This window comes from Microcebus murinus, chromosome 2 (genome assembly GCF_040939455.1).
Source record: "Microcebus murinus isolate Inina chromosome 2, M.murinus_Inina_mat1.0, whole genome shotgun sequence".
Lineage (NCBI taxonomy): Eukaryota > Metazoa > Chordata > Mammalia > Primates > Cheirogaleidae > Microcebus > Microcebus murinus.
The window spans coordinates 38243886-38265028 of NC_134105.1; the positions used below are offsets into that span (position 1 = coordinate 38243886).

General features: G+C 35.0%; 1 protein-coding gene across 2 annotated transcripts in view; it reads right to left on the bottom strand.

The window, feature by feature from the left end:
* The window catches only part of FAF1 (Fas associated factor 1), a 482102-nt gene that overhangs the window by 48225 nt on the left and 412734 nt on the right, over positions 1 to 21143 (bottom strand). For both annotated transcript variants that reach the window (XM_012776173.3, XM_075998246.1), the window contains 2 exons: positions 10217 to 10297; positions 8939 to 9016 (listed from right to left, as the gene is read on the bottom strand). In XM_012776173.3, the coding sequence (XP_012631627.1) occupies positions 8939 to 9016; positions 10217 to 10297 (159 nt within the window). The remainder of the gene's footprint in view (positions 1 to 8938; positions 9017 to 10216; positions 10298 to 21143) is intronic.

A 21143-nucleotide genomic window follows, 5' to 3' on the forward strand; every position in this document is an offset into this window, starting at 1 on the left:
CATGGTTAAGTGCCTTATACATGTATACTATCTTTTTTTTATCTTTTATGCCATATTTTTACAGCACCTTTTCTATGTTTAGATATGTTTAGATAAACAAATACTTGCCAGTGTGTTACAACTGCCTACAGTATTCAGTACAGTAACAGGCTGTCCAAGGTTGTAGCCTAGGAGCAATAGACTATACCATATACCCTAGGTGTATTAGTAGGCCATACCATCTAGGTTTGTGTAAGCAAACTTTATAATGTTCATACAATGATGAAATTGCTAATGATGCATTTCTCAGAACATATCTCCGTCATTAAGTGACTCATGACTGTATATAGTTTGTCACATAATGATGAGGACTATGGACGGAGTGTAGGGAATGCTAGTAGAAGGGAGGGAGGGGCAAAATTTTAAATAATGTAAGCTTCAGTAAGCAAAGGCCTAAAGGAGAGAGAAATCCACATGGATATTTAGATTGAGTAGAAGTATATTATAGGCAGGAGCAGTTATAGTAAATACCAAGGCCCTGATGCCTAGCTTGACTAAGGAATAGCAAGACAGCTGATGTGTCTGGAGCAGAATGAGCAAGGAGAGAAGCATAGGAGTTAAAATTAGAGAGGAACCAAAGGAAAGAGGCAATTAGATCATACATGGCCTTGAGAAGGCCAGTTAATCATTTTTTCCCATTTTAAAATTAAGGTATAATTTATACACACTAAAATCTGTCAGTTCTGTAAATTTTGACAAATGCATACATTTGCATAACTACCATCACCAATCAAGATAAGGAACAGTTCTATTACCTCTCCCCACCCCTACAAATTTCTTTATCCCTTCCTGTTAATAACCTGTTTTCTATCCTTAGTTTTGTCTTTTCCAGAATGTTAAATAAATGTAATCATGATGTCATATAAATGGCTTCCTTCATTTAGCATAATGTATTTGAGACTTACCCATGTTGTTGAATATATCGGTAGTTAATTTGTTCCAATTTATTGTTGAGTAGTAGTCCATTATGCAGATACACTACAATTTGATTATCCCTTTTCCAGTTTAGGGACACTTCAGTTGTTTCCAGGTTTTGGTGGCTACAAATAACACTGCTATAAACATTTTTGTGTGATCATAAACTGCTTTGTGTGAACATAAACTTTACAGTTACTTTCGTTTCACTTGTATAAGTAAATACCTAGGAGTGTGACTGCTGGGTCATAGGGTATATGTATTTATAACTTTACAAGAAAGTACCAAGCTAATTTTCAAGGTGGATGTGTTATTTTGCATTCTCAGCATTAATGTATGACTTCCAGCTGCTCCTCATCTTTGCCAGTATTGTCCCTTTTTCTTTTAGAAAACCATTCTAAAAGGTGTGGATATATTGTTTTAATTTGCATTTCCTTAATGACTAAGAATGTTGAGCATATTTTCATGTACTAATTTGCCTTTTATATATCTTTTTTGGTGAAATGTCTGTTTAAATATTTTGTCCATTTTTAAATTTGGGTTATTTTCTTATTATTGAGTTTTGAGAGATTTTTATGCATTCTGGACAACAGATATATATGATTTTCTCCCAATACATGGCTGTCTTTCCAATTTCTTAACAGTGTCTTTCAAATAATACAAGTTCTTAATTTTGATGAACTCCGATTTTAATATTTGTTATTTTATGGATGGTGTCTTTGGTGTTAGATCTAATACATCTTTGCCTAACTCAAGGTCATGAAGATTTTCTCCTGCGTTTTCTTCTAGAATTTCAATAGTTTTAGGTTTTACATTTAGAACTATGACCCATTTTGAGTTAACTTTTGCTTGTGATGCAAGGTATGAATTGAAGTGTTTAATAAATATTTTTTGCATATGAATATCCAATTGTAGCATCATATGTTGAAAAGACTATCCTTTCTCCAGTGAATTGCCTTTGCACCTCTGTTGAAAAATCAATTGATCGGGTATGTGTGGACCTACTTCTAGCCTCTTTAGTCCATTCCACTGACCTATTGGTCCATCTTTTTGCCAATACCATACTGTCCTGAACTCTGGTAGTGTGAGTCCTCCAGCTTTCTTCTTCTTTTTTAAAAATTGTTTTGACTATGCCAGTTCTATTGCTTTTTCATACAAATTTTATAATCAGTTTGCCAATTTCTACAGAAAATCCTCCAGAGATTTGATTGGAATCACTTTATGATTTTAGCTTTTATTTTAAGATGTGAAGCCATTGCAGATTTTTCAAGTGACATGATTTGACAAGTGGTTTTAAAAGGATTTGTTAAAAGACCATAGGAAAGGCAAAAATGGAAAAATATAATCAAGTTGGGAGGCTATTAAAGTAATCCAGATAGCAGATAATGGTGGCTTAGATAAGGGTGGTAGTGGTAGAGTTAATGAGAAGCATTTCAGTTTTGCATATATTTTGAAAGTAGAGCCAATAGGATCTGTTCATTAAATATGGATGTGAAATAGAGAAGTCAAGGATGATTTCAAGGTTTCTGGCTCAAACAGCTGGAAAGATTTTCCATTTATTAAGATAGGAAAGACTGCAGAAAGAGCAGGTTTGGCTGAAGTAGGCAAGATGAGTTGTTCAGTTTTAGACATACTAAGTTTATAATGTATATTAGATATCTAAGTGGAGATGATGGGCCAGCCGTTAGATATTCAAGTCTAGAGTTCAGGGAAAGGGAGGAGCTAGAGATATAAAATTGGGAGTCAAATGTATAGATGATATTTAAAATCATGATATTGTATGAGATCACCAGAATAGAATGGATCCCATATAGGAATAGTTGATCTGACCCAATTCTGTAGCCACTACTGGCAACCAATCATCCATCTAGAGAGTATTACTACAAATATAACCTCACTCCTAGATAAAGTCAGCAAAGCAAATGATCATATTTCCTAAATCAACATTCAGATAGATGACTTCTAAGCTGCTTCTGGATATAAAGAAAAGTATGTAGCTTGTGATTTGGACCCTGTAAATGTAGAATTTCTGGTCTGTTTTAATGGTTCATGAGGACAACAGTGGAATATTTCAAATTGTAACTGTCCAAGGAATTGTGGATTTATGGTCTCTATAATTACAATGAGATGTTTAAGTATTGGTACCTACATTTTTGGATTGTTGTAAGAATTCAATAAGATAATTAATGTCTATAAAGTAATCACTATTGAGTTTAACACATATTAATTACTCAATACATAGTGATGATGATCATGATGATAACAGAGATGATTATCATTATGGTCATTAAAATTAGTTTACCTGACAAAAGCAACTTACATAAGACAAAAACACAAATTATAACAAGCAGTTTTGCTTTCATAACCAATTCATGGTTCTATCTTCATTTTTCCAATGTGGGGTAATAAGTAGAATGAATACTGGATAGAACCTCTGGTTCTGCTTTTGCCAGGAAAATGTAAGAATTTAAAAATACAAAACATAGAATTATTTGTTCTAGATCTGCGAAAAATGATGTTAGCATTTTAATAGGGATTGCACTGAATCTGTAGATCACTTTGGGTAGTACAGACATTTTAAGAATGTTGATTCTGCCAACCCATGAGCCTGGTATGGTTTTACATTTGTTTACGTCCCCAGCTATTTCCTTCCTCGGTGTTTTGTAGTTCTCCCTATAGAGGTCTTTCACCTCCTAAGTGAAATATATTCCTAGGCATTTTATTTTCTTTGTTGCTATTGTGAAGGGTATTGAGTCTTTGATTTGGTTCTCAGTTTGACTATTGTTGGCATATAGGAATGCTACTGATTTCTGTACACTGATTTTGTAACCTGAGATCAGAGAAGACTCTGTATAGCAAAAGCAATCTTAAGCAAAAAGAACAAATTGGGAGACATCAATTTACCAGACTTCAAGCTATACTACAAGGCTATAGTAACTAAAACAGCATGGTACTGGCACAAGAACAGAGACATAGACCAATGGAACAGAATTGAGAACCCAGACATAAAACCATCCTCATATCAAATCTTTGACAAAGCAGACAAAAACATACACTGGGGAAAAGCATCCTTATTCAATAAATGGTGCTAGGAAAATTGGATAGCCACATGCAGAAGACTGAAACAGGATCTGCACCTTTCACCTCTCATAAAAATGAATCACAATTCATTCATATGGAGAGATAGGAACACGCATATACTGCTGGTGGGCCTGCAAACTAGTACAACCTCTGTGGAAACTAATATGGAGATACCTCAAAGAGTTACAAGTAGAACTACCATTTGATCCAGCAATCCCATTACTGGGCATCTATCCAAAGGAACAAAAGATATTCTATAAAAGAGACATCTGTGCTAGAATGTGTATAGCAGCACAATTCACAATTGCAAAATGTGGAAACAACCCAAGTGCTCATAAATACATGAGTGGATTAATAAAATGTGGTATATGTATGTATGGAGTTCTACTCAACCACAAGAAACAATGGTGATCTAGCACTTCTTGTATTATCCCTGGATAGAGCTGGAGCCCATTCTACTAAGTGAAGTATCACAAGAATGGAAAAACAAGCATTGTATGTACGCACTGTCAAATTGTTATTAACTGATCAACACTTATGTGCACATATAGTAGTAACATTCATTGGATGTTGTGGAGGTGGGGATGGGTATATTTACACCTAATGTGTGTGGTGAGCACTGTCTGGGGGATTGATATGCTTGAAGGTCTGACTTACCTGGGCAAAGGTAATACATGTAAACTAAACATCTGTACCCCCCAAATATGCCAAAATAAAAAAATTAAAATTAAAAAAAGAATTTAAAAATAGGCTTTAAATTTTTATTGTACTTTTTTAGAGATAGGGTCTTGCTATATTGTTCACACTAGCCTTGAACTCCTGGGCTCAAGTGTTCCTCCTGCCTCAGCCTCCCACTTCCAGAGTAGTTGAATCTACAGGCATGTACCATTGTGCCAGGCTAAAAATAGACTTTTAAATCCAGCTGTGATCTTACTTTTTTTTAACTGTAAAACAGTAATGATATCTGCCTTACCAATTTTATAGAGTGGTTGTGAAGATCAAATCAGAAAACTGAAGGGAAAGCGCCAAGGCTTCTAATTCCATGTTCTTCTGTTCCTTCAGTTAATGGCCATATGACATGACATTTTCTACTTAAGGAGGCACCAAGGCATAAAAGGAAACAACTTTGAGTGGAAAGGCAAAAATTAACTTTTTTTTCTGTCTAAGGGAACCATCAGCAAAAGGGAATAGATTTGTGTCCATTTTTTCTACCCATGATTCTCCAAAATTTAGCCCTTTTGCCCATAGCTCTAATTATTAGACCATGTCCTAAATTTGTCCATGTACTGTTTGACCTGGGAGTCAAAGATTTTAGCTAAAACCTAGTCTGCTTACCAAAAACTCAGTGGCAAAAAACAATATTCGGGAAGGCTTTCTTGGAAGATATGTAGTTTGCATATTCCTCTAGTTATTGTAAAATCCATTCCTTAAACCAGGCTACCAGAAAAATGTATTAATTGGATCTTTGCAGAGATGATTTTACTAAATTGTGCTTTCGTCTTATGAACTCAGAATTACATTTAAAAAGTTATAAGAAGCTGGCATACATGACTTGCTATTGACAGTATAGTTATTGGATATAGTTGGGGCTAGTATTCACCACATTGCACAGCTTCCTTTTGAATAGAAACCACAGGAAACAGTGCTTCAAAGTCTCAGTGCTAGAAAAATGTGGGCATCTTCTGGGAGACTGGCCTTTATCTGATGTTACACACAAAGTAAAATTTGTACACTATAATTTTTTATTTATTTATTTTTTGCCTTGGCCCATGAGAAGTATAGAACAAATTTTATGGCTCATGTTGAACAAATGTATAGAACCCTGTCACATAGATTTGGTGCCTGTACTGGATTATCTGTTGTCAACATGTTAATCTTACCTTTGGCTTTACCTTTCTTTATTTGTCCTTTCCCTTGATTTCTTTACCTATTCTTTCTTTTTTTAATCCCTTTCAATTGCATGTATTTATCTAAGTTTCTTGAAACCGATTTTGTAGAGAATAAATAAATATATAAATTAGTAAAATAGGGTGAGATCTTTGCTGTTATTTCTTTGTTTTTCTTTCAGAATAGTCTTATACCCTTTTTCCTTACCAGGGCTAAGGACCAGATCAATATACTTTTCTAGATTTTACTGATTTCTCTCCAACAGTTACCACACAGCAAAATGAGGTCCACCAGTAAGGAATTTCTCTAAAACCAAGGTGATTTAACTATTAAATACTTTGTTTTTCTAAAGGATCTTCAAATACTGGAGATAATATAAATAATAAAACCACTCTTATTGACGTAATTATACGGGTTAGGATTTCTAGTTAGAAGGAAGGTAGTGATACTATGAAAAGTCAGGTGACCATAATCTGATTCAGATTATATGTGCAACCAGTTTGGTGACCATAGGCAAACCATATAATCTTTCTGGGTCTCAGTTTCTTCAGAGGTTGCACAATACCAGTTTTTTTCCAAACAGGGGTTTGTGACACACTAGTGTGCTAACATATGTTAATTACAAGATAAACAGTTTCTTTATGGTGGGATTTATAAGAGCCTTTAATTGTGACTCTCAGGTGAAGGAGGGTAGAGTGCACAGTATTATCCGAACTTGCATTTTATGGGAGCACATCAATGGACAAGTGCAAGTAATGACTAGGTGCAAAATCTTACTCCCCTCTCTCCCCCCATGCCTTATCCTCTCACATGTTAACAGCTGGAACATATATACTGAGTTATGCTAAAAGATATTTATAGGGTCTTCTATGAAAGGACATGATTTACATTTAGAAAAGAGAAAATTTTGGTCCAGGTTAAATTAGGCAAATCGTCAGAAGAAAGTACATATGCTGTCAAGCTCTAGATCCAGAACATGCATTTAATTGCGTACTCTTGACATTTTAGCAAACCAGGGTGGTTGAAGATATATTAAGAGAAAGAGAGAGAGAGAGCATGTATGAAATAGAGCATAATGGAGCAAGAATCCTAAGTTTTACAAGTATATTTCTTGAAATAGCTTAAAAGCATAAGTGATTAATCTTTTTCTTATTTAAACTTTTGTGAAACTCTGCATATATGACTATTATAGACACATACAATGATATATGTCCTTGAACTGGAATAAAGTATAAGAAAGAACATGAGCTTTTTTATTTATTTATTTATTTTTTGAGACAGAGTCTCACTCTGTTGTCCGAGTTAGAGTGCCATGGCATCAGCGTGGCTCACAGCAACCTCATACTCCTGGGCTCAGGCGATCCTCTTGCCTCAGCCTCCCAAGTAGCTGGGACTACAGGCATGTGCCACCATGCCCGGCTAATTTTTTCTATTTTTTAGTAGAGTTGGGTTCTTGCTCTTGCTCAGGCTAGTCTCAAACTCCTGAGCTCAAACGATCTGCCCACCTCGGCTTCCCAGAGTGCTGTGATTACAGGTGTGAGCCACCGCGCCTGGCCAAGAACATGAGCTTTGTAGTCATAAAGACTTAAGTGAAAATCTCAGCTGTTGCCATTTCTGTATGTGTGACTCTTCAATGAGCTTCAGTTTTCTCACTTGTAAAGAGAAATCTCTAACCTTGTAGTCTGTTTAAACAGTTAGTGAGTAAGCAATGTAAAGCAGTTAGCAGAGTATTTGATACACAGAAGATGCTCAACAAAGTATTTTCTACCTTCCATTACTGAGAATCCTCAGAGTACAGAAACTAGGGTTTGTCATGCATAGTATCTTATACATATGTGATAGTTACTCAATAATTGTTTTAACATAGATAAACAATGATTTCCAAACAGTGAAATTTCACACATCTTTCAAGACCTAGCTCAAATATTACTTCTTCCACATGTTGTCTGATTATCGAACCTGTAAAAGATTTTTTCCGTTGGTCCTGAACTCCCTAAGTATTTTGTTCTTAACTTTTTCTATGTCATTTAGCACATTTTTCCTTGATTTGCTGTTACTTGTAGACATGTTATAGCTTCCCTCCAAGATATAATCTCTTCTTCATTTGTTTCCCTTCAGTGCTCAGCACAGTTCTTGTTTGAAAAGCATGTGTTAAATAAATGAAAGATGTGGATGGCATCCTTTGAGAGAAAATGATGACTGAATTTTCCTCAGCCCCACTTAGGGCCCTCTAGGCCTTTCTGTCACTTGTTAGAGGGCTTCCTCTTTTTATAAGTGAATCTTGCCACTATATCTCACATCTAGAAAAAAGTTTTATTAATAAAAGTCCTCTACTGTGAAGCCAACCTAGGAAGTCATTTAACTCCCCTTTTTTTTTGTTCCCACTGCACCTTAGGCATACCTCTACAATAACTTTTACATATAGTATTACACCCCTATTTTTATAAGACTATTAACTCCTGGAGGGCAGGATCCATATCTATATCACTATGCCCTAACAGATTCTGGGTATGTAGTAAATATCCAAAAAGTGTTTGCAAAATAAGTGAATGAAAAATTCTCAGTATTGGTATGGACATAACATGAACTCAGAGGGGAAAAATATTAGCTAAGCTAAGTGGATTCAGGAGCCCAACCAATGTCAGATGTTGCAGAAGTAATCTATAGTATGTTTTGGTGGGTAAAGTGAAGCCTGAGGAAGGGACAGGAAAGACACTTTCTATTCTTGGAGTGAGACAATATCTAGGAAGGATGGGAAGAAAGTATTTGTCAAGCAGAAAAACAGGAAAGGAATTGAAGATAATAGAAAGCTGTGAATTTAGTACAAGATTAAGTTCTCTAAGCGTTCCATACAACCGATCAGGAATGACTAAGGAAAAGTTAGGTCTTCCATACTGAAATGAGTCTAGGAAAAGTAGAAAAAAATAAGTTATAAGAAATATCAATAGCCTCAGCATCAAATACAGTGGAAATATAACTCAGCTTCTGAATAACTTTTGTTAAAATTATGCCATACCTCACGTTCCTCTTCTTGTTCTTTGCGAATCTGCTCCAAACGAAACTGTTCTGCCATCTCTCTCTCATGAGCTTCCCTCTGTTTATAAAATAGAAAGGGAGCAAGCACTCAATACTTAATACACACTGCTTAAAAATAAATGAATGAATGAATGAATGAATGAATGAAGAAGGAGCATGTTGTATTCAAAGGGCTCACTCCTAGCATGACTTGGGGGTATATTGTGGTAATGGATACGTTTTTCTCCCAAACAAGAATGGAAATGAAAGCAACAACAGAGCACAATTCTCTAAAAATGTTGGGTTCCTAACCAAACACCTTCGATAGCTCTGAGTAATGTGGCATTTAAGATCCTTCAGGACCTTTCACTGGTTTTCCTTTCTGGCATTTTCTGTGTCTCTTCTGTATTCAAGCTCTATTCACATTAGTTTCTATCCATCCTCCATGCTTTAGACCCTTGATGATAGCTTATATTACTTTCTCTTCCCTCCTACTCCATTTTCTCTGTCCAGTTCTTATATATCATTTCTTCTTTAAAACATTCCCCAGTATATTCCTACTTCCTGGCTTTCCAAAATTTAGAAGAAAATTTCCACTGAAACTCCTGTTCACTGAACTCTCACAGAAGTCAGTACCTCCCTTGTGCCCTTAGTATCCTTGCCTTATGTTATAGCTATCTGTGTTCTTGACTTAATCTACTATACCACATTTGTGAGCACTCCTTTCAGGGCAGAACCTGTAGCTTATTCATTTTCCTCCCCTTCTTCATGCCCAATACAGAAGCAGGTGCTCAAGAAGTATTAAACAAATCAGTGGTTCTCAATCCTGACTGCACATTAGAATCACCTAAAGACCCTTTAAAATATTGCTGGCTTCTATTAAAGACCAATTAAAAAAACAAATAAAATAGATACAAGGCTCATTCTTGTTTTCATTTTTCATGATTTGAGACAAACTTTATCATCAATTATGAAGCATGCCTTAACACATTGACTGCCACACTAAAAAAAAAAAAAAAAAAAAACAATTTGGAGGGGCCACAGTGTTTTATCATGAAAATAGAATACAAACTGCAAAAATAAAATGATCTTTTCTAATTTAATGAAAAATTTGTTATTTTTTATTGTTTTCTGTGAGTTGTATGGAACTTGAAAAGTAGTTCACATGGCTTTTAAGGATCTTTTTAGGGATCAAAGTGATAAAAAGGCTGGCATTTTAATAATGAAAGACTATTTAGGTTTGAGTGGTTTATCCAAGAAGTCATCTGACCAAACCTACCTTTGCTCTGTCCGCCTCAAGTGAAAGGCGATAAGCCTCGTCTTGCTCTCTTTTTACATTTTCTCTGGCTTCACGTTCATCCTTAAAAGAAAGATAAAGATTCAAATATATTTTACCATATTATTTTGTTTAAGAAAAGATAAAACCAATGATAATGTCTTTGTCTTACTCCTGTAGGAATTTATTATAATAAGAAAATTTTTATGTGTATAGGATATAAATAAGGAAACAAGATGATGAATAATACGGTACATAGTGAAAATAAGAATGCTTGAATCCTAGTTCTACCACTTACAAACTATTTGACCTTGTGTAAGCAATTTAACTTCTCTAGGTTTTAGTTTCCTCAACTGTAAACAGAAACAATATTTGCCTTATATGGTTATTGTGAGAATTAAATGCAATGATATATAAACTGTCTAGCAAAGGATCTGGTACTTAGTTCGTTTTCCTAAGTATTAGTTCTCTTCCCCTTTATCCTGATTCTCCTGAAACTTGGAAACTGTCTGTATTGAAACTAAGGACTGGAACGGAGTTGTAAAAGACTAGGAAATAATCCCCTGGTTAGCATAGAAAGAGGCTGAAGGCAAAATACCCTGGTTAACCTCATTCCATACCACATCTCTAAAGCTTTGGTTATCGAATAAGTATTTCCCTACTATGTTCATACTCAGGAAGTGTGGATAACTAAGTTGAAAATCTTTTAGACTACTTTTAGCTTCTGAAGTGATTATACCATCTGCCTATATTTAAATCATGATCCCCTATAAAATTAAATCACTAACAGAATTTCTTATTTGTTAAGTTCAGAAGTATAGCCAATATATATGTACTTAATAAATATCCACACTTGTCTATATTATAGAGTTCCTTTTAAATCACTTGTTTATTAAGCCTGAATCATAGAAAGTCAGCAATATTTAACTATTTTTGACCTATAAAACTGGAATTTTCATATGGTTTAACTTAATGTTTTCTTACTTTTTGTCTCCCTAATTAAAGGCCGAATATCTCTTCAGCATTCTCTTACGTGCTCTCTCTGATACCTAACCAAGATCAGCCTTCTGTGTGAAGCCTAATACTTCTAGTTTCAATAATTCAACTAATTCCAGAAGCTCAGGTATGAAGAGTAACATTTCACTGATTCCCAATTTTTCAAATAAAGAATTAAATGTTGCTGGTCTGAAGCTAACTGTTATACTACAAAATATCAGGAACCATGTTTAGCCTGAGAGACCACTTAGGCTGCAAAGTATTCAGAATAATTTATATATCATACAATACTACACATGAATAAAACTGGGTTTTAAAAACTTCTAATTAGAGACTTGTACTTAGCAGTTAGTATTTATATTTCAAAGAAAGAAAAGCATTTTCCTTTAAATACATTTTCACTAATTCCAAATGGCTCTCTTACTTTGGCCTGTTTATTAAGGTTTTACTATGACTAGATACAACTAGCCTGATAAGGCACATTTGTGTATTTCTGTTTATATTTGTATTTGCCTAATTCACTACTCTGTAACTCTTTCTTTCACCCAAAACACAAGTTTGTACAAAGTGACCACTTAATAGTTCATTTGGCCATAGCTGATCTATATTTGATATATAATTTCTTTATTTTTCAAGTAACTGAGGAGAGGTAATGAGAAGATTAGCAGACCTGTGTTCAAGTCCTAGCCCCACCAGTAGCAAGCAATGTGTTCTTGAGTAAATAACATTTCCTGTTTCAATTATCTATTAAAGGATTGAACTTCTGATGATCCTATGCCTCTGTGGATAAGTCTATCTTTCCAAATTTAGATATCTCTTGAATGTAATCAACAAACTATGGGAGTAATCTTACCTTTCTATATTTGAATTGGGGAAATATTAAGATAATTAAAATTTCAACTTTGCTTTTTTTATTTTTGGAGAGAGAGTTTTGTTCTGTCAGCCAGGCTAGAGTGCAGTGGTGTCATCATATAGCTCACTGCAACCTCAAACTCCTGGACTCAAGTGATCCTCCTGCCTCAGCCTCCTGAGTAGCTAGGACTATTGGCATGCACCACCACACCCGGCTAATTAAAAATTTAATTTGACCTTACTTTTATGAACTTTCCCCTTCAAATTCATTTAGGTTTCTCTCATAACATTCTGTACTTTCCCTTTAAAGCATTATCACAATTGCAATTAATTATTGTATAATTATTTATTTAATATAGGATTCCCTCATGACACTGTAAGTTCCACAAAGACAGAGAACTTGTCCATGTTATATACTTCTGTATTCCATACACTGTCTAGACTTTGAGAGGTATTTCATAAGCATATATTGAATAAATGAATCATCTTTCCAGGCATAAAATACTTATTGCCTACATCAAGAATTAAAAGGGAAAAAGATACAGCTCATGCATAAAGCAGCTCCATCAGTGTCAATGAAATTGACTGGTTGGGCAGGAATGAACTGTTATGACACTATATACACATAAGAAAGGGACATTCTAAAAGCTATCACAGCTGGAAGCCCTTTAAGCACAAATACAGTTTATAATAAAAGCATTCTAAGTAAACAGCTCTGTTTTAAAATAGACTGTAGCAGATACGAAAGGCCACTAAATATAAGGATCTCTGCCATAGAATCAGAATGTCGCACTTGTCGTACACTCTCTGACCACCTGGAATTTCTCCTATGCCCTACAAAAGCTGTCCTTGTGGAGGTGCCCCTTTCTAAATCTGAAAGGACACATCAAAGTAACTAGAAATTTCTATACATTGATTGAATGGAGGTGGAACAGTTAAATGATCAGATTCAGAAATAGGTCTTAAGTGCTGCTCAGGCTATGGCTTAGGCTATTTTGACATTAAAACACTCCTTGTGGTTGTGCAAGGTGGCTCACACCTGTAATCCTAGCACTTTGGGAAGTTGAGGTGGGAGGATCACTTGAGGCCAGGAACTAGAGACCAACCTGAGTAAGAGCAAGACTCTATCTCTAGAAAAAATGGAAAAATTAGCTGGGCATAGTAGTATGCACTGTAGTACCAGCTACTTGGAGGGGCTGAGACAGGAGGATTTCTTGATCTCAGGAGTTTGAAGTTGCAGTGAGCCATGATGACACTACTGAACTCTAGTTGGGGTGACAGAACAAGACCATGTCTCAAAAACACAAAACAAAAGTATCCGCTCCTTGTCACACCAAATTAAGAAGCTGGTTTGCTCAGAAGTAAGTGATAGCCTCAACTGTAGCCTTTCATTTGTAGCGTATTTATCACTGCTCTCATACTGCTTGGTGCTACACTCATTTGTGTATTTGTCTCACTGCTCCCCACCTGAGCTGTATGCTCCCAGAGAGAAAAGACTCCATATGTCCATATATAAAATATCTCTGATAGTATCCAGGGTACTATATGACAAGCATCCAATACATCCTTGTTGTATGAATGAACGGAATTATGAGTACCCAAAAGTTATATAAGAGAAGTCATAGAGGCTCAAGGTGTTCTTCAGACTAGTAATTTTTATATAAATATATTTCCTATCCTGAGTATTATGAGTTGTTAAGAAGTGCTGAAATTAGAATTCAAACCTAGTCATTCTCACCCTGAAGCCTATGTTTTCCCCCTCTGTAGCACACTAGATGGGTTCAGTATAGTCCTATATCTCTGAGATAATAGCCATTGAATCAGATTTCACTATAACTCACTATAATCCGTTAAAAATAATGAAAACATTTTATGAGCTGTCAAATGGTTCCTACAGGAAGAATTAACCAAAAGTGGAATTTAGATGTAATTTATTACCCTTAAACAGTGAAGATTAGTAATCATTAATTAATTCTCAAAAGACTAATACAAAACTGTGAATTACCAAACTGTAATTTTACAGGCTATAGAGGTTAGGATTTTTTCAAATACTTACCAAATGCATACATACATATGACATTTATTTGTTTTTCTCAATGCCCAGGTTAGAATGCATACCCTGCTTTTTAATAAATATGTCCTTTTAAACAGGGAAATGGCCCTGCTCTCTATCCCTCAAGAGATATGAATCAAGATAACCTGAAATTCTCTCAGTATGAATACTTAGAGATAGTAGGTAAAATATAACAGGTATGTTTAAAAAGTACTACTGAGCATGTCAGAAAGAAACAAAGAAACAAAGAGAAGTTTCTGGGTACTAGAAATAAAGAGCAAATTGAAAATCAGAGATGTAAATAATAAGGTAATAAAGAACCTGACAAGGTAGGTTATCATCTATCTTGGTAACCTAGAGGCCCAGTTGTGAACGGAGACCTTATTTTGGACTCAATCAAGGTAGGGAGTTATAAAAGTTATCTCTGGGATAACTTTTTGCACCTGAATGTAAAGTTAAATTGGAGTCTGGGGATGGAGTGAGGAAGTAAGGGGAAGAAAGACTACTTTAAGAAATAATGGCCAAAATTTTTTCAAATTTGATGAAAACTATAAAGCCACATATTCAAGAATCTAAACAAACGTCAAGCAAAAGAAACATGAAGAAACTACATCAAGACACATCACAATCAAATTGCTTAAATTAATAATAAAAAGAAAACTTAAAAGCAGTCAGAGAAAAGATGAAATATGCATAGGGAAAAAAAGACTGAGACTTCTCATCAGAAACACTGCAACTGAGAAGACAGTGGAGCAACATCTCTAATGCACTGAAAGAAAAAAAGCCTATCTACCTATAATTCTATATGCACTGAAAATATCTTTCAAAACTGAAGGTGAAATAAAGGATTTTCAAACATACAAAATCTAAAAGAATTGATCACTAGCATGTGTATTAGAATGAAAGTAAAAGGAAGTCTTTCAGGTAAAAGAAAAATTATACTACAGGGGAATGTTTTTGTGTTAAGACAAAGTCATAAAGAAAACTATAAGTGGAGGCTTCATAAGTAAATTAATAAATATTTTTCTTATTTAAAAATCTCTTTAAGAAACAATTGACTGTGTTCTTCATGGCATTTTTTACATAAATAGAAAAACCCATCCCTAAATTCATATAGACTCTCAAGGGAGCATTAATAGTCAAAACAATCTTGAAAAAGAACAAAGTCGAAAGACTCACATTTTCTGATGTCAAAACTTAACATAAAACTACAGTAATTAAAATAGTGATGTACTGGCATAAGGAGAGATATATAAAACAATGGAATAGAATAGAGTCCAGAAAAACGTTCACATATAAAGTGAATTGATTTGAACAAGGGTGTCAAGACCATTCAATGATGTAAGGACAGTTAACTATTGGTGTTGGAAAAGCTGGATATCCACATGCAAAAGAATGAAGTTGGTCCTTTATTTTATGCCATATTAAAAAAAAAAACTTGAAATGGATCAAAAACCTAAATTTAAGAGTTAAAACTGGCCATGTGTAGTGGCTCACGCATGTAATCCTAGCACTCTGGGAGGCCGAGGCGGGCGGATTGCTCAAGGTCAGGAGTTCGAAACCATCTCTGAGCAAGAACAAGACCCCGTCTCTACTATAAATACAAAGAATGAATTGGTCAACTAATATCTACAGAAAAAATTAGCCGGGCATGGTGGTGCATGCCTGTAGTCCCAGCCACTTCAGAGGCTAAGGCAGGAGGATCTCCTGAGCCTGAGAGTTTGAGGTTGCTATGGGCTAGGCTGACACCACCGGCACTCATTCTAGCCTGGGCAACAAAGTGATATTCTGTCTAAAAAAAAGAAAGAGTTAAAACTATAAAACGCTTAGATGAAAACACAGGTGAAAGTCTTCATGACCTTAGATTAGGCAATGATTTCTCAGAATGGCACCAAAAGCATAGGCATTAAAAAGAAAAAAATAGATAATTCACATTTTATCAAAATTAAAGACTTTTGTATCAAAGGATACCATGAGTGAAAAATAATCCACAGAATAAAAGAAAATATTTACAAATCACATATCTGATAAAGGATTGATATAATGAACACTTACAACACAGAAACTAAACAAGCCAATTCAAAAATAAGCAAAAGATGTGAATAGACATTTTTTTAAAAAAGATATATAAATGCTCACCATGCACATGTTCACAGCATTATTCATAATGCATTATTCATAATGCCAAAAGGTGCAAATAACCCCAGTGTCCATCAATAAATGAATTGATATACAAAATATGGTATATACTGTGTTTCCCTGAAAATAAGACAAGGTCTTATATTTGCTTTTCCTCAAGAAGACACCCTAGGGCTTATTTTCAGGGCATGTGTTATTTTTCCCTCAAAGCCTCAGCTAGCAGCACGCACAAGATGGCCGGGACCTGACGGGGGAGCCGACCTTGTTGGTGGGGCTGCCTGCACCTTTCCGGTCACCTCTGGGATAGTAGCTGTCACGATGGGGCAGATGAGAAGGGCTGCTCATCTTCTTTATCGCTCTACCACAAAATGCATGGGTTGTGCAGATACGCTGCGTAGCCAAGCCCATCACTAGGTCTTATTTTTAAGGTAGGGCTTATATTGCGCAAATGCTTAGAAATCCTGTTAAGGCTTATTTTATGGGTAGGTCTTATTTTTGGGGAAACATGGTACCTATAGTGAAATATTATTCAGCTATAAAAAGGAATTTAGTTCCAATACATATGACAACACGGATGGACCTTGAGGACATTAGTTAGGCAAAATGAAAGAAGCCAAACACAATAGGACAAATATTATTATGTTTCTACTTACATGAGATACCTAGGATAGGCAAACTCATAGAGATAGAAAGTAAATTATCTGTCTCTAGTTTAGGATTGCTTGAAAAAAGAAAAAAATAGTAAGTAGATTAGAGGTGCCAGAGGCTGAGGCAAGGGGAAATGGAGAGTAATTGCTTATTAGATTGGCTAGAACTGCCAGTTTAATGGTGAATAGAAAGATATGAACAGATATCCCTGCCTTTTTCCTGATCTTAGCAGGAAAACATTCAATCTTTTACCAGTAAGAAAGATGTTAGCTGTAGGTTTTTCATAGATGCCCTTTCTCAGGCTAAGTTATACTTTATTCCTGTTTTACTAAAAGATTTTTTAAAAGAATAGATTAGCTTTTGTCTGACGCTTTTTATCTGTTGAGATAATTATATGGTGAACTTCACTGGCTGATTTTTTAAATCTGATGAGGTAGGAAAATGAAATAGAAAGCATGTAGGATAGACAGAAAGAAATAGAACTTTCTTTATTCATAGATAAAATGATTAGAAATGTGGAAAAGTCTAAGATTCTACCAAAAGCTATTATAAGTAATAAAGTTGTTAGGTAAGGCTACAGGATATAAAATAGATCGATAACAAGCAACTGTATTTCTTTATTTTATTTATTTATTTTTTAGGCTACTCAAGTAAAGTAATGAGAGTAGAGAAGGAACAAACAAATCTGTAACTGGTTGTGATTAATTAGTTGTAAACACCACTACACTTGGACCAGCCTATATTTCCATACACTAGCAAAGAATGATCAGAACTTAAATTTTAAAAATATCATTTATAATAGCCTAAAATATATTAAATACTTAGGGATAAATTTGATAAAAGATGCAAACGATGTGTACACTGAAAATTATAAAACATTGCTGAGAGAAACTAAGGAAGACTGAAATAAATGGAGAGATACAGCATTTTTATGGATTAGAAGAGTCAATATTTTTATATATGTTATTCTTTCTGAATGATCTACAGATTCAAAACAACTTCAATCAAAATACTAGCAAGGATTTTTTGTAGAAATTGACAAGCTGATTGTAAAATTCACATGGAAATGCGCAGGACCTAGAATAGCCAAAAAAAACTATGAAAAGAAGAACTAAGTTAGAGGACTTATACTACATGATTTTATTCAAGATTTTATTATAAAGCTTTTATAATAAAAGCTTTTATTATAAAAGATTTTATTATAAAGCTAAAGTAATTGTGTATGATATTGGTGTAAATATAGACAAAAGAACAATGGAACAGAATAAGGTCCAGATATAGATCTATGCATATATGATCAAGTGATTTTTGACAAAGATGCAAAAGCCATTCAGTGGAAAAAGGATAGCCATTTCAACAAACAGTGGTGGAACTACTAGATATCCATCAGTCCTCCACTCCCCTCTAAAAAAAGAACTTCAATTCATATGTATACTATTTATAAAATTTAACTCAAATGGATCATAAACCATAGATCATATAAGGTATAATACTTATAGATCATATAAGCTATAACATTTATAGCTTATATCATAAGCTATAAGAAGAAACATAGGAGAAAATAGTGACTTTGGGTTAGGCAATATTTCTTACATATGACCTAAATGTATGATACATAAAAGAAAAAATATTTAAATTAGACTTCATCAAAATTAAAAACTTCTACTCTCATAAAGATAATTGAAAATGATAGTGGGTATGCTTATATTAAAATATTGTATGTACCCCATAAATATGTACAATTATTATGTATGATCTGAAGAGAAATCAGAGTATATAACTATTACGTATCCATAAAAATAAAAAATAAAAAACTATTTAAAAATCATAGTTTAAAATTAAACCTGAGGTACACAGAAGTATTATAACTATACAATTGTAAGCTATTCATCTAACAGTGGAATTAAGAGTTATAAAACATGCTGACAATATGATCTTATATCTATCTAGAAAACCCCACAGGCTCCACCAAAAGACTCCTGGAACTGATAAATAAATTCAGCGGGCTGGGTGTGGTGGCTCATGCCTGTAATCATAGCACTCTAGGAGGCTGAGGTGGGAAGATCGCTCAAGGTCAGGAGTTCGAGACCAGCCTGAGTGAGACCCCCTCTCAACTGAAAATAGAAAGAAATTAACTGGCCAACTAAATATATATAGAAAAAACAAATTAGCCGGGTATGGTGGTGCATGCCTGTAGTCCCAGCTACTTGGGAGGCTGAGGCAGAAGGATCGCTTGAGTTTGAGGTTGCTGCGAGCTAGGCTAATGCCACGGCACTCTAGCCTGGGCAACAGAGTGAGACTCTGTCTCTAAATAAATAAATAAATCCAGCAAAGTCTCAGGTTGCAAAATCAATGTACACAAATCAGTAGCATTCCTATACACCAGTAATAGTCAAGCTGAGAGTCAAATGAAAGACTCAATACCATTCACAATAGCTACAAAGAAAATAAAACACCTAGTAATATACTTAACCAAGGAAGTAAAAGATCTTTACAAAGAGAACTATGAAACACTGAGGAAAGAAATCATAGATGACTTAAACAAATGAAAAAACATATCATGTTCATGCTTTGGTAGAATCAACATTGTTTAAATGTCCATACTACCCAAGCTGATTTATAGATTCAATGCAAACCCTATCAAAATACCAATGTCATATGTCATAGAACTAGAAAAAATAAATTTACATTTCATTTGGAAACAGCAAAGAGTCCAAATAGCCAAAGCAATCTGAAGCAAAAAGAACAGGTCTGGCAGCATCATGTTACCAGACTTCAAACTATACTACAATGCTATAGTAACCAAAACAGCATGGTCAGGTACAAAAATAGAGACATAGACCAATGGAACAGAAAAGACAACCCAACTGGTAGAAAAATAGAGACACAGACCAATGGAACAGGACAACCCAGAAATAAAATTATCCACATACAGCCAACTGATCTTTGACAAAGCAGACAACAATATACACTGGGGAAAATAAGCCCTATTCGATAAATGCTGCTGGGAAAATGGGATAGCCACATGTGGAAGAATGAAGATCCATATCTCTCACCATTAAAAAAAAAATTGATTCAAGATGGATAAAAGACTTAAATGCAAGGCATGAAACCATAAGAATTCTAGAAGAAAATGTTGAAAAAACCTCTTCTAGATATTGGCTTAGGCAAAGAATTTATGAAGAAGACCCCAATGACAATCATAGTAACATCAAGAATAAATAAATGGGACTTGATTAAATTAAAAGGCCTCTGCACAGCCAGGGAAATAATCAACAGAGCAAATAGACAACCTACAGAATGGGAGTAAATATTCACAAGCTATACATCTGATAAAGGGCTAATAACCAGAATCTACAAAGAACTCAAGCAAATTAGCAAGGAAAAAACAAATAACCCCACTAAAAAAAGTGGGTAAAAGACATGAACAGAAACTTTTCAAAAGAATACAGACAAATGGCCAATAAACATATGAAAAAATGCTCAATGTCACTAATTATCAGGGAAATGCAAATTAAAACCACAATAAGGCCGGGCACGGTGGCTCACGCCTATAATCCTAGGTCTCTGGGAGGCCGAGGCGGGAGGGGGGGGGGATTGCTCGAGGTCAGGAGTTCGAAACCAGTCTGAGCAAGAGTGAGACCCCATCTCTACTATAAATAGAAATAAATTAATTGGCCAACTAATATATATAGAAAAAATTAGCCGGGCATGGTGGTACATGCCTGTAGTCCCAGCTACTTGGGAGGCTGAGACAGAAGGATTGCTTGAGCCCAGGAGTTTGAGGTTGCTGTGAGCTAGGCTGACGCCACGGCACTCACTCTAGCCTAGGCAACAAAGTGAGACTGTCTAAAAAAAACCAAACAAACAAACAAAAAAACTCACAATAAGATATCACCTTACTCCAGTTAGAATGGCTCATATTAAAAAGTCCAAAAACAACAGACGCTGGTGTGGATGTGGAGAGAAAGTAATGCTTATACACTGTTGGTGGGACTACAAATTAGTAAAACCTTCATGGAAAATCGTATGGAGATTCCTCAAAAAACTAAAAGTAAACCTACCATTTGATCTAGCAATCCTACTACTGGGGAAAGTCAGTCCTTTTCCCAAAGGAAAAGTCAGTCATTTTATCAAAAAGACTCCTGCACTCAAATGTTTATTGTAGCACAATACGTAATCGCAAAGATGTGGAATCAACCCAAGTGCCCAGCAATTTACGAGTGGATTAACAAAATGTGG